Source organism: Myotis daubentonii, chromosome 3 (genome assembly GCF_963259705.1).
Source record: "Myotis daubentonii chromosome 3, mMyoDau2.1, whole genome shotgun sequence".
Classification (NCBI taxonomy): domain Eukaryota; kingdom Metazoa; phylum Chordata; class Mammalia; order Chiroptera; family Vespertilionidae; genus Myotis; species Myotis daubentonii.
Genome location: NC_081842.1, coordinates 192,767,797 through 192,782,665, shown reverse-complemented (window position 1 = coordinate 192,782,665; position 14,869 = coordinate 192,767,797). Strand labels below are relative to the sequence as shown.

Sequence of the window (14,869 nt, the reverse complement as noted above, 5' to 3'; positions counted from 1 at the left end):
AGAATGTCAGCAAATAGACACACCCACAGTGCGAGCCTTGGGCCTGCTTTCCCTTGGCTAAGGAGAAACAGTCTGAAGGCTCTACTTACACCAGTATTTCTGCTAGAAGAGAGCTGCCTATAGCCACCTGGGCTGCTTTTTGGCTTTGAGTTACAAAATCTCCTAGTCAAATACTTATGAATACTACCAATGTTGGAGTCTCGGGCAGAGTAATGGGAATTAGAAAAAGAAAGGACACTGAGATCTTCTGATACCAAAAGGCTTCCTCAGTAATGCAGGGGACTGAGGAGGAACCTAAGTCCATCAGCACCACACTTGGAGGTGGGGCCTGCCACTTGCAAGGAGGTGGCAAGCAGGCTGAGAAGACTGAGAACTAAGGCCTTAACCTTAGCTTGGGACACCTAATCCACTACCACATGGACGATTCACCAGATTTCTAGCACAAGGACACTCACATCTTGCAGAAGTTTCTCTAAATTCTCTTGAAGTTCATAGAAGTACTGTGATGTAATGAGGCCACTCCGAGATTTATCCAGGCAGTCTCGGGCCATCTCAATCACTTGGTGATGAATAAAGCTCAAGGCTCCATCTGCCAAGGGCAACACGCTGTCTGGAGTGTTGGAGGAAATGAACTCTGCTAGGCGCTCTTCCATCTGTGCAGTGGCCTGGGAATAAAAATAGGAAAAGTGACACTTCCCTTCTAATTCTAGCTCAGCTGGAGGTAAGCCTGAAGGACCCGATAATAGTCTATGTGATTCTGGTTTCCTGATGTTGTATTTGAGGCACCTGATGACTGGAGACATGAGAACATCACCTTCAAGACAAGTCAAAACATTATGATCAAGTTCTTCTCTCACCTGACTTTGTCCATCTCCCCCCATTCCTTGGTGGGCATGCTCTTTTGTTCTAAGGACACTGCATTGCTTACTGTCCTCCTCCTTTATTTTGCTGTTTCATGCCTCTGTCTGCTTATACTGTTCCCTGTGTGTAGCTGTTTCACCCTGCCTGGCAAACTGCTATTACTCCTTCTAAGCTCATTGCAAGCATCATCTCTCCTCTGGGAAGTTTTTTATTCCTTCAGGCAAACTAAGGTTTCCTTTCCTTTGTGCTTCCACAGGACCTCTTAACTATATAAATTTAGTGATTGGACTTTGATGGTTTCTAAACCTTCTTCTGAATTGGGAACTCCTTCAAGTCAGAGAAAGTTTGATTTATCACTTGATCTTAGGACCCAGCTGAGCCAAGCAGATGTTCAGAGAATTTACTGAAGAGTGAGCCTGCTCACAGATTCCCAGCAGAACAGAATGGGATTCTGGCTCAGAAGCCTCTTGGGGACCTTGAACAGTCATGTCAAAATGACAAATACACATCAGTTAACAAGTTTCTAGCTGCCTATCTAGGACTTGGCCTTTGTTCCTTTGCCACCAGATGGCGATTTCTGATTTCCAGTGTGTGTTTAGGGGTGTGTGTGTAAACACATATATAAGTATATATACACATATGTGTGTGTGTGTGTGTGTGTGTGTGTGTGTATATGTATTATGTGTGTGGAGAGAAAGTAAAAGAAGTGGGGAGGGAGGGAAGGGAGGAGGGGAGAAAAAATGGGAAGGAATTTTAACACATTTTCTCTAACAAAACAGTTCATCTTACATGACTGACTCGGAGACATGCACATGAAACACAAACATGCAACGCTAGAATGACAACACAACACCAAATATATGAGGAGGAGACATGAGAAGCATTTCTAACACTACACACTCCCAAACTTCTTTTGAAAAGACCAAGCATAGCAAAACGATTTCCTACCTGTTCATTTTGCCCCTCTTCTTTGCTCTTATTCTCCAAAGCTAGACAACATAGACTATAGGGCACAGAGCAGCAGAGAAGCAATAGCTAACACTTACTGAGTGCTCACTATGTCCTGGGCACAGATGGGAAAGAATGTTCATTAATTGTCATAAACTCCCTATGAGTGCTCCCCGTGTACGTCAAGAGGGAAAGCACAGGAGCTTCAGGCCTTTTCCCTAGGCCACCATGTGTGTCCAGGAGATTGTACCCGAGTCTAGAAAAGGACACTTTCTAGAGGAGCGGGAAACCACACACTGCAGACCAGGGGTCCTCAAACTACAGCCCGTGGGCCACATGCAAATACAAATATTGTATTTGTTCCCGTTTTGTTTTTTTACTTCAAAATAAGATATGTGCAGTGTGCATAGGAATTTGTTCATAGTTTTTTTTTAAACTATAGTCCGGCCCTCCAACGGTCTGAGGGACAGTGAACTGGCCCCCTGTTTAAAAAGTTTGAGGACCCCTGCTGCAGACCCTAGATACAGACAAACAGGTAGACCCAGGAAGGTCTAAAAAGAGGATGAAGGAGGCTGAGGACACCCGCTCCCCACCGTCATGGTCCAGGAGCCTACGTCAGTGCCCTGGTCTCATTAGAAGAGGGCCCCTCATTGGAAGGCCAGGTCAGAGTATATAGGCATGTGGTGTTCAAAAAGAAATGCAAATGGGAAGCAAGGTCCTAGTTCACATACAGGGAGGTTTATGGCCAAGGCAGAGTTGTGAAGACCACTTCTCAACTATCTCAGGATAATAACCAACTTTCCTCTCTTAGCATTTTCCTACTTGAAAATACAAGTGCAAATCTGAGTAAGCAACTCTGAGATCTCCCACATTCCTGCTCCCTCTGGCCAACTTCCCCCATCTGGCACACCTGTCTGTGCACTCTCTGGTGCCCGGCAATGAGGGGCTGCTCATGAAATCTGCATGAACAAAGGTGTTTCCTAAGCTCATAGTCCTCTGCGCCTTCCTCTTCCCGAGCAGTCTGGTATCCTACTCCTCCTGATGCCTTTCTGCTCTTCTCGATACCTCTGGAGACAGCACTCCATCCCTCACCATCATCTTTCCATTGGGGCTGGCTGTAGGCAGCCATCCTCAGAGGCATCACCAGTCTCCTTTAAAATGGATCCTTACCTTGGGGAATCTTTCTTTGTATACATGATTCATCATTATTATTTCACTGTCAAAGGAAACTGGGGACCGTCCAGGACTAAATAAGAAAGAAACAATTGTGTTACTTTAGTGTCATAGAACTTTTGAGAAAAAAGATGGTCATCCCAGAACCCTGCCCTCCCACTATCCCCAATACCCACACACTCCCACCTTAATGATTGCCAAGTTCCAGAGCCTTCCTTAATCCTGAAGTTGCTAGTACACCTTGCTAAAAATGATACCATCTGGAACTAGACTACCTTCCTGTAAGAAGACTGGCTTTTACAAGACCTCTGCCAGGGCCTGAAAAGCCCTGCAAAGGAGGAGACCAATCCTGAGTCTACTGGTGGCTTTCCTAGGGTGACCTCCCCCAGAACAGGACTCTCTGGGTCTTCTTCACTTTGGCCAGTGAAATCAGGTATACCCAGCATGTTCTAGGAATCAAATAAAACCACACCACCACCAAAACAACCAGAGGAAGACAGCGTATACCTATATCTTCTTCCAAACAAGCTGCAGCCAACAGGGCTAACAATGGCTCTGACCTGGGGGATGAATGAGGCCAATCCAGTCTACAGCGAATTACAGGCCTGGGTCACCTAAATCTTCCCCTTCGGCCCATGTGTGGTTACATCCCCTTAAAGGATTTCAAAGGTAGAGGCACACAATTGAATGGATATTTGGGTAGTGCCCAGTTTGGTGCCCCTGGCATGTGATCCAAGCTGCGCTAGGTTTAACGTTGTTCCTTTATGCCTTTTTTCCCTGAAGTGGGCCACGGTCTGCCTGCTGTATTGGTACACATTACCAAGTATTTTAACCAGTTACTACCACAATATTTTGAATTTAATTTAAAAAGGTCCGCTGCTTGCATCTATGGACGCTTATGGCATACAAATGGTTAAGAGTAACACAGCAGGTATTTCCCTGAGACGCTACAGTCCTCTCAATCTCAAATGGCCTAAAAGGCACCCTTTACTCTGTGTGGATTGTGGAGAGCACCAAGTTTCTGGTGTTTCTCTGTGTGAGACAAAGAAAGGCACTGGGATCCACACGCCACATTCACTAATTTGTATTTTTGATCTTTTGCACTACAGTCCTAGCCAACCGCATCCATCCCTGAACTGGAACCAGTCTGTGGTCTGGCTCAGCTCACTCACTAATGCTCAAGTGCCACTATTACCTGCTCGGACTCTTCCTGGGAGGCACTGCTCCTCTGGGTCCCACCCTGAACACGTTAGCCGATCTGTTATTTCCCAGAGACCTTGGGAAGCTGAGCTCAGTCATTAAAGTCATGTTTATTTTCACACAATACAACATACAGATGATGTATTATAGAACTGTACACTTAAAACCTACATAATTTCATTAACTGTCACCGCAATAAATTTAATAGAAATTTTTAAAAAGCCATGCTCATTTTAATTTACACATTTTCCTTAACCTGAAATTTTGAGAAGAGCCAATTAATCTAAGGAATTCACAGAGAAGTCAGCTGTTAAGGTTTAGTTTGATGAGCTTAGGTCATCCAGGGAAATGAGATAGAGTCAGATGAACATTTAACTCTGCTTCTGAAATTGGCTTCATCCCTGAGTCAGCCACAGTGTCTTCAGCACAGTGTTTTCTCAGCTGGCTTAGTCATAAACCATGATCTCTGGGATCTACATCCAGGTTACCATCAGAATGGACATCACTCTCCTTTTACTGAATGGACTCTAAAGTATATTTCTACTGCTACTTTTAAAGGGAGTAAAAGGTGGACCAGTTGGAAGCATCATCAGGTACCTCATGGGGTGGTGAACTGAGCTGTAGCCAAAGCCAAAAAAGCTTGAGCTTCACTTCACGTTGGTCTGTGGATGTGCTAAACCAGCGGCTGACAGACTATGGTCCAAAGACCAATTCTGGCCCACTGCCTGTTTTTGTAAACGAAGTTTACATAATGTCCGAGGATATGTTCATACGACAAAAGCAGATTTAAATAGCTGCCATACAGAGTGTATGGCCTGCAAAGCCTAAATGATTTACTCTCTTGCCCTTCATAGAATAAGGTTGCTGGCTCCTTATGCTGGGCAAACTAGCTGAGCTCCACAGGTTTGGGACTCAGCGAGTAGAGCACCCCTCACCTGAGGCTGCGAGAACGGGGCCGCATGGCTGGGGACTGCCTTCCCTCCTCATCTGGCACACTCTCTGTGCTGAAATGCTTCGTCAAAAAGTGAAGCTCATCGGCTGTAGGCTGGAAAGGCAACTGGTGCAGCTTTTCCTGCGAGGAGCATGATGACTAGAGGGGAAGATTAAGAAACAGCATTAAAGACATGTCCAAGGGCAGTCCAGGAACGAAGAAGAACTGAAAAAGGTCAAGACTTCCCAGTCAATGTAAACCCAAAGTCAATCCAAAGTAAGCCTTCTTTCCATTGCTCCCTTCAGCCTCCACTGTTCATGATCCCAATCATCTCAACCCCTTCAGGCTCTCAGTCCTGAGAAAGCTAAGACATTAGGGTGCTTCCCAAGCCTTGCAGATTTGAATCTAGATGATCATGTGACATGCACTGTAACTACCTAGAGGGCCTCTTTAGGGGGAAAAAGCAGATTCTTCTGTCCTGGCCAGTGTGGCTTGTTGATTGCACCAAAAGGCTGCTGGTTGGACATAAATTGATGTTTCTCTCTCTGTCTCTCCCTTCTTCTCTCTCTAAAAATCAATTTTAAAAATATCTTAGGTAGACGGGAAGAGATTAACCAAAGAACTTATTACATATATACCTTACCAGTGGACAAAGACAATAGTGTGGTGAAGGCATGGGGTGGGGCAGGGGCTGGGAGGAGAGGGGCTAAGTGGGGAGAAATTGGGGGACATCTGTAATACTGTAAACAATAAAAAATAAAATTAGAAAAGCAGAAAGAAACTTTTTTAAAAAAAGCAGATTATTCTGCATGGAACCTTTGCCCTCAATGAAGCTTTTGGCTAGTTGGAATGGCAAGTAAAATAATAAATCATGTCTTTCTGGCTTAGGAAATTTGTTATGTCCAGGCTAAAAATGATATCCCCTTAAGTTTTCTTCCCACAACTTTGGGAGAGCCCTTGGAATGGTTCAGCAATGTTATCCAGAGGACAACTGGCTTCGCTGAGGCTGTGAAGGCTGTGCCCAGACTCTAGGGCAGTGATGGCGAACCTTTTGAGCTCGGCGTGTCAGCATTTTCAAAAACCCTAACTTAACTCTGGTGCCGTGTCACATACAGAAATTTTTTGATATTTGCAACCATAGTAAAACAAAGACTTATATTTTTGATATTTATTTTATATATTTAAATGCCATTTAACAAAGAAAAACCAACCAAAAAAAATGAGTTCGCATGTCACCTCTGACACGCGTGTCATAGGTTCACCATCACTGCTCTAGGGATACCAGTAGGCAAAAAAAATCCATCAGGAGAGAAAATGACTTTTAGGTCTAGGTTACTTTTAGATTTCTAAAAGATTAGACTTGACCTGAAAACAAGTAAGAATTCTAAACACTGGCCCTGGTCAGTGTGGCTGGAGCATTGTCATGTACACCAAAAGGTGGCAGGTTTGATTCCCATCAGGGCGCATTTGGGAGGCAACCAGCCAATCAATGTTTCTCTCTCTCTCTCTCCTCTCTCTCTCTCTCTCTCTCTCTCTCTCTCTCTCTCTCTCTCTCTCTCTCTCTTCCTCCCTCCCTCCTTTTCTCTAAAAAAAATAAAAATAAAAAAGAATTCTAAACATTGCCCAATGACTGAGACTGCAAACAAGAGCCCACTGTCAATGACAATAGACCACTGAGAGAGGGAGCTGCTACCCTAAGCATTCTACAGATGGAGCCCTTCTCTGATTCCACCAGGAATAACTGATGCCCAGAGAGCATGCTGGCTAATTCTTTCCAAACGTATTTTTATTTTTAAGTGGATCTGGCTATGGCTATAAAGGGCCAGTGGCCCTCTGCCCCACTCAACCTCATCCCTGAGCAGCTTCTTTGTGTTTGGCTTTGGATGAAAAGTTGAGAACTGCTTTGCAACGCTGTAGGGACAGATAGCCATAACCAGTAGGGAAGTATTACCTAAGGGTGAAGGAGGTATGGCCACAAATTTGGCTACTTACTGAGACAGTAGAACTAGGAGTGTTGGTTCCATAGCCTGAAGAAGGTAAAGAGGCCAAAGACCAGCGCCGTCCATCAGTCCTATGGAAGAAAATACCATTAGGCAGTTCCTACAGGGCCCTACGTTGAGCCTAGGACTTGACTGTCTTTCCATCAGCATTGTCTTGGGCATTCGGTCCACTTCCCTTGTCTCAAAACAGCACTGCTTCGTCCAGATATGCTTTCATGTCTCTCTCTTACATGGGCCTATTGTGTGTTTTCCGCTGCAAAGACGGACATCTCTACTAAAAAGAGTTAATGTCTTTGATTAATCTGATAACAGATGAGAACATCTGTTATGCAATACTGTCATTTTGGAATAAAAATCCTTAAACTCTCAACTTACTCACTTTTAGAGAAGCAATGATAGGACACCAGCTAAAGGCATCATCACAAGGAGAGAAATGCCGCTGAAATGCAGTTATTTTCTCTTTTGAAGGCTCCATGTGAAGGCCTCTTTGGTCTTCCCCAGGCCACTGGGTTGACAACCAAAAAGAAGTGGACTACTATCTGGGTCTCAGTATGAATCAATCAATGGCTAAGTGTCAAAGGCCACCTAGGATCAGTGGGACTCACAAAACCAGTCTTTGAGAATGTTTGCCAAAGAGTGACAGTAACTTATGAATCAGGAGTGAGGTGGCATAGCCTTGGCTATGCATGTGGTTTTGGGGGCAGGCTTCCTGCTGCTCTTGGGAGGATGCACCCGTACGCTCTCATCATAGAGAACCAGTTATGTGTTTTGCTGTTAAAAAAAAAAAAAGAAAAGAAAAGAAAAGAAAGAAATGTCAAGCAGGTATCTGGCCCACAGCTCCTATAACAAGAAAAAATGATTCTTTCCTGGACTGTGGATGTGCTATAACACAAGTGTTCTTTCTTATGGAGCTTGGAGTGTATAGTCTGCTCTGGTTGAAGTGGAAGAAAAACTTCTTTGCTGCTATCCACAGAACGTTAGGACATTAGCAATGGAGGGCCGTTAGAAGTTAAGTTCAATAACCTCAATCTTCAAAGAAAACACCAAGACCCAGATAGCTGGGTAATTTGTTCCAGGCCTCACAGTTAAGGGAGAGGTGGGGAGGGAGAGGAAGAAAAAAGGAATCAATATTGTTAGGGCTTCTTTTGCAGCCCTCCGCCCCATCCCCACCAATACCTAGCAGCCTTTTCTATTATGTTCTTTAAGGGAATAGCCCAGGGTTCCATGCCACATGCACATGACTCAAACTTCATGCCACCCAGACAGCAAGCTCTGCTGGAACCTAGTCTCTGAGGCAGGAGGCTGCTCAAATATGATGTTCTTTCTGACCTCTTTGTTGGGTCCTGGAAGCTCTCCATAAGAAAGCAAGTCAATTCCAGGAAAACTGAGCTCAGCAAAGATGGGACTAGTCTAACTTAGGGAGGGATTTCCCAAGCCCTTGTCAAATATACTTTTTCACAGGTGACTTTTCCTCCTTTAGTTAGAAATAGAAACCAATTGCATGGCAACCATTTTTCTATAAACTGAAGAGAAGGGACCACCAGAGTCAGAAAGAAATGTCACTAAAGGATGTCTTCATTTCCTCTGCCTGGTCATTTCACTGAATGACTGAGGAAAGTTGTGGGAATGAGGGTGACTTGTCTCCAGGCTCAGAAGTTTTAAACTATTTAGTAATTTCTGCCTCCAAGCATATGACCTCTGAGCCTTGGTTCCAGCAGGTAGAAGGGGTTCTCTTAGGGCCCCCTCTGCTAGTTATGAAAGGCCAAATGTTTCTATCCAGAGAAGACTCATCACACCAGTTCTCACCAAGCACAAAACCATTTTGTCTGGCCATGCAAAGCAGTTTCCCAACCCCTTGCCCCATCACGTCCGCTATTACCTGTCTGCTCTGTGGCCATGACTGTAGTGAAAAGACATACATTATAGTGAGAATCAAAGGAAACCAGAAAGACTGATCTGTTAGGCTCCTGGCATTTGGTTGAACTTGGCAAAGGCCAAACTTCTTTTTAGAAACTTGTGTAGTTTGAAGTAAAATTGTAGGACTGACAGGTCTATCCTTAGCATGTCATTACTAGTAAATCTGTTTTTGTGTATGTAATATTCCAAACTAATGTGATCCTATAAGACTCAAGCCTGACCTCAGTACTTTGGGAAACATAATTCGTAAGTACTTTGTTTGGCAGGGTTGAAATCCTCCTCTCCACTCCCACCAATACTATGTTCTATAAGGGGATAGCCCAGGGTTCCATGTTCCATGCATATGACTCAAACTTCATGCCACCCAGCACAGACCTGTTTAAATCTCAGTGTATTGTAATACCATCACCCAAAGCCCAGGGAATGAAACTGATACAAGGGCACCAATGGAACATGCTATCTACCTGCCTGGAATGGTCTACACACCTGCGTCATCATTCCCACATGGCAGGCTCTTTCTTACCCCTCAGGTCTTAGCTTAAAAGTCAATCCCCCAGAGAGGCATTACATGGCCACCCCATATAGATTCTCCAACCCCATTCCTTCCTATACTTTCATGCAGCATCATATTCTTTAACTTCATGGTACTTGTCACAATCTTTAACTATGTATTTGTCAGCTTGTTTGTTATTTACCACTCACTCAATCAATAAGCACTGAGTGAGTGCTCATTATATACCAGGAGACACAGTTTTCAACATATTAAGGTGTCACCAGTAAAGGTACTTTGATTCTGACTGAGGGGAAATAGAAACAATCAAATAAGAAAATATCAGGTATTAGAAAGTATTAGCTTGAAAATGGATGATTTGGTGGAGAATGACTGACGATTGGGGCTCCTTCATATTTTATGGTTAGGAAAGGCCTCTGCTGAGATTTAAGATGAAAAATGAAAGACAGGAGAACCAAGATGGCGGCATAGGTTAACGCCGGAGTTTGCTGCTTTGAACAACTACTTCAAAAGTGAAACCAAAAAACGGAAGGGACATCACCCAGAACCACAGGAACGCTGGCTGAGTGGAAGTCCTACAACTAGGAGGAAAGAGAAACGCACACGAACACTCAGAGGAGGCGCAGTGCTAAAGTCAAATTCTGAGGTGCGGAGTGCGCGGAGCGGGCTGGTGGCGGAGGGCGCGGTTGTTGTTTTCAATCGGGAGGGAGTCGCAGACTCTGAGCACCAGATCCGGGCGAGTCTTTAGGGACCCAGACTCAAACGGGAGAAGCGGGACTGTCTGACTTCGGTCAGAGCGAGTGCAGCTTTCTCTCCCAGCTTTGCAGCGGGTGCTGGAACTCAGAGAGGCAGAGCCCCTGGGGACAGGACTGAGAGCCGCCATAACTGCTCTCTCCGGCCCACCCTGTTGATCCTGTGCAACCCGCCCCGCCCAAGCCCTGCACAGAGGCATTTGCCGGATAGCCTCAGGCAAAGGCTAGATTAACACCTCCCTAAAGGATAGAAGTTCTCTCACTGCTGACACAGCTGATTCTCATAGCCACTTGGCCTGGAGGTCAAACCCTCCCTGGAATTAGCTACAACAATCAAGATTTAACTATAAGACTGCGAACAAAGACCACTAGGGGATGCACCAAGGAAGCATAACAAAATGCGGAGACAAAGAAACAAGACAAAATTGTCAATGGAAGGTATAGAGTTCAGAACCACACTTTTAAGGTCTCTCAAGAACTGTTTAGAAGCTGCCGATAAACTTAATGAGATCTACACGAAAACTAATAAGACCCTCGATCTTATATTGGGGAACCAACTAGAAATTAAGCATACACGGACCGAAATAACGAATATTGTACAGACTCCCGACAGCAGACCAGAGGAGCGCAAGAATCAAGTCAATGATTTGAAATGCGAGGAAGCAAAAAACACCCAACGGGAAAAGCAAAATGAAAAAAGAATCCAAAAATGCGAGGATAGTGTAAGGAGCCTCTGGGACAGCTTCAAGCGTACCAACATCAGAATTATAGGGGTGCCAGAAGATGAGAGAGAGCAAGATATTGAAAACCTATTTGAAGAAATAATGACAGAAAACTTCCCCCACCTGGTGAAAGAAATGGACTTACAGGTCCAAGAAGCGCGGAGAACCCCAAACAAAAGGAATCCAAAGAGGACCACACCAAGACACATCATCATTAAAATGCCAAGAGCAAAAGATAAAGAGAGAATCTTAAAAACAGCAAGAGAAAGAAACTCAGTTACCTACAAGGGAATACCCATACGACTGTCAGCTGATTTCTCAACAGAAACTTTGCAGGCCAGAAGGGAGTGGCAAGAAATATTCAAAGTGATGAATACCAAGAACCTACAACCAAGATTACTTTATCCAGCAAAGCTATCATTCAGAATTGAAGGTCAGATAAAGAGCTTCACAGATAAGGAAAAGCTAAAGGAGTTCATCACCACCAAACCAGGATTATATGAAACGCTGAAAGGTATCCTTTAAGAAGAGGAAGAGGAAGAAAAAGGTAAAGATACAAATTATGAACAACAAATATGCATCTATCAACAAGTGAATCTAAGAATCAAATGAATAAATAATCTGATGAACAGAATGAACTGTTGATTATAATAGAATCAGGGACATAGAAAGGGAATGGACTGACTATTCTTGGGGGGGAAAGGGGTGTGGGAGATGTGGGAAGAGACTGGACAAAAATCGTGCACCTATGGATGAGGACAGTGGGTGGGGAGTGCGGGCGGAGGGTGGGGCGGGAACTGGGAGGAGGGGAGTTATGGGGGGGAAAAAAAGAGGAACAAATGTAATAATCTGAACAATAAAGATTTAATTTTTATAAAAAAAAAGAAAAAGAAAAATGAAAGACAAAAATGAGTTAATTAGGTGAAGATCTGAGGAAACAGCATTCCTTATGAAGCGAAGAACAACTACAGAGACTCTACAAAGTCTACTAAGTTTCAAGAAAGTAGGGATTATGTCTATTTTGCTACCACTATATAACTAAGTACCTAACATAGTACCTGGGCATACTAGGTGCTCAGTAAATATTTACTGAATAAATGGGAAATGACTCAATGCCACGTATAGAGATCATGATTTTCTGGAGGCCTTGTTGTCCCAGCTCATACCTAATCTGAGGCTACAGTTCACACACAGTCAAGGCAGAAAGGTTGGGATAAGTAAGACTTTTCATCTGGGCTGGAAAAACAAATGCACCAATACAACATATTCCTATACTGTTTAGTGTTCCTACCTGGATCCTTGGTTAACTAATTAGAAGTGACACAGGGTAGGAGAGATGAGTCCTTGAGACAAACTCAGATATTATTTGTTCAGAATAAGGCAACAGGGTCAGAAGGGACACCCTTATCAGCCATCAAACTCCCAACCTTCTATGTCCTTTCAGCTATACAGAATCCTAAAGAGGGAGGGAATGGATTGCTTTTGGGTTGTCATTTGAATAGTGAGTTAATACTATTTCAAGTAATCTGCTCTTTTTTTATTATCTCTTTAAAATGTAGTCTAAGTATAAAATTTTGAGTCAAGCTGTATATATCATTCTCTACTCATTAAATCTATTTCGCACACATGGCTATTTTTCCAAATCTGGAGCCATGATTTTCTGGAGGTCTTAATGCCAGAGACTGATTCTAACCAAGAATATTTTTAAAATAAAAAATAAAATCAAAGAACATGAATTTTGCCAAGAAATAATTTTAGAAAATGTTCTGGCCCAGCCAATGTGGCTCAGTGGTTGAGTATCCACCTATACCCACGGTTTCGGGCTCAATCCCTAGTAGGGGATGCGTAGGAGGCAGCCAATCAGTGATTCTCATCACTGATATTTCTCTCTCTCTCTCTCTCTCTCTCTCTCTCTCTCTCTCTCTCTCTTCCTTCCTCTCTGAAATCAATCAATATATATATATTTTTTTAAAAAAGAAAATGTTCTGAAAAGTAAATTATTTATACATGGAGCCTTGGTATGTGGTGGGGGTGAACTCATTCAGTCAGCTTTGTATTTTTCCAGAGGCCAGGTGGTACTCTGGCAATTGGCTGAGCTGTCAGGATTGCTATCATGTGCCAGAGATAAATTTATATCACTTTCAGAGACTTAAAATGTGAGGAGGAATATAAGGATGGCTCTGCAATGCACCAAATCTTTCTAAATTAATGTGAAGACCTGGTAGTCACTTTATCCCCAAGGAAAAAGAGACTGGAACTGGCTGAGTTACACGAGTAAAAATATACATCTGGGTCCTCCTGGAAAAACAGCCCATTTTCTTTCTCATTGGTCATGGTAGGAATAGCTCTCAATTGAGAGTATAATATTTTGGAACACAACTTCAGGAAATCAGGGACTTGTGCTTAGAATTATAAAAATAAATTAATCCCTAATATCTATTTGCCAATTCAAACATTCAAATGCAAATACCTAGAGCATATAGAAAACAAAACATGAACCTGGGTGAGAAAAGCAAGGAAAGAATTTTGGTGGTTGGTAGCCAAAGGTAACACACTTGGAAGGAAGAAGCTGACGTTAACCGACATTCGTGCAAGTTCCACACATGCTAAACACACAGGAGGTTTTCTATCAACTTACCTACGGGCAGGAACAAAGGAAAAGTGAGCAGGTGCATTTGGAGAGAAATTCCGGGGACTGTCCAAAGGACTGTTACCTGTAGATGGGGAAGGAAAAGAAATAATCAGTGAAGTTTACTTCTGAGGAGGGCTGAGAAAACCTTTAAGGAAGATATCTTCTCCTCACGTTGGCAATTAGCACATATGGTTACTTTTTCAGGCCCACCATCAGTTTAATGATTCTCTCTTTGTAAAAGTGTGGCAGCCCAGAGGTTTCTCTCTTGTTCCCAAGTTGCCTTTAAACATCTGTCTCCCAGACATTCATTCAAGATCCAGCAGCAACTTGTCAATTTCCTGCCCTCCTAGAAACACCTCAGGTTCCAATATGCCTAGTTGAATTAACTCAACTTTCCAAAGGCTTGAAGAATTCATTCAATACAGATGGAATGGCCAAATGCTCAAACATTTCTCAAAGGGCAACAGACTCTTGGTCCCAAAGTCTCTTGCACTTATATCCCTGCATACTGCATCTAAGAGGCTAACCCAGAAATAAGTGTGCTTAAGAGATGTGTGTGCTTAAGAACAGAAGTTCTCAGGTAGTGTTCTTTTTTTTTTTTTTTTAATATATTTTATTGATTTTTTACAGAGAGGAAGGGAGAGAGATAGAGAGTTAGAAACATCGATGAGAGAGAAACATCGATCAGCTGCCTCCTGCACATCTCCTACTGGGGATATGCCCGCAACCCAGATACATGCCCTTGACCGGAATCGAACCTGGGACCTTTCAGTCCGCAGGCCGACGCTCTATCCACTGAGCCAAACCGGTTTCGGCTCAGGTAGTGTTCTTTAAAATAGTCCATAAAGCCCTAACCGGTTTGGCTCAGAGGATAGAGCGTCAGCCTGCGGACTGAAAGGTCCCAGGTTCGATTCCGGCCAAGGGCATGTATGTTGGTTGTGGGCACATCCCCAGTAGGAGGTGTGCAGGAGGCAGCTGATCGATGTTTCTCTCTCATCGATATTTCTAACTCTCTATCCCTCTCCTTTCCTCTCTGTGAAAAATCAATAAAATATATTTTTTAAAAAATAGTCCATACACAAGGCCCCCAAGTCTATAAAACATGTCCAACCTCCTCATGGTGTAGGAATTAGCCCAGCCGTGAGCAAACTACGGCCCGCAGGTCGGATCTGGCCCATTTGAAATGAATAAAACTAAAAAAAAAAAAAAAAAAAAAAAGACG

General features: G+C 43.5%; 1 protein-coding gene across 12 annotated transcripts in view; it reads right to left on the bottom strand.

The window, feature by feature from the left end:
* Positions 1-14,869, bottom strand: part of MAST2 (microtubule associated serine/threonine kinase 2) — a 182,709-nt gene that overhangs the window by 23,100 nt on the left and 144,740 nt on the right. For 9 of the 12 annotated variants that reach the window (XM_059689995.1, XM_059689996.1, XM_059689997.1 and 6 more), the window contains 6 exons: positions 13,654-13,729; positions 8,993-9,013; positions 7,106-7,184; positions 5,118-5,272; positions 2,980-3,055; positions 456-665 (listed from right to left, as the gene is read on the bottom strand). In XM_059689995.1, the coding sequence (XP_059545978.1) occupies positions 456-665; positions 2,980-3,055; positions 5,118-5,272; positions 7,106-7,184; positions 8,993-9,013; positions 13,654-13,729 (617 nt within the window). The remainder of the gene's footprint in view (positions 1-455; positions 666-2,979; positions 3,056-5,117; positions 5,273-7,105; positions 7,185-8,992; positions 9,014-13,653; positions 13,730-14,869) is intronic. The other 3 variants (XM_059689999.1, XM_059690004.1, XM_059690003.1) reach the window with 1 other exon arrangement.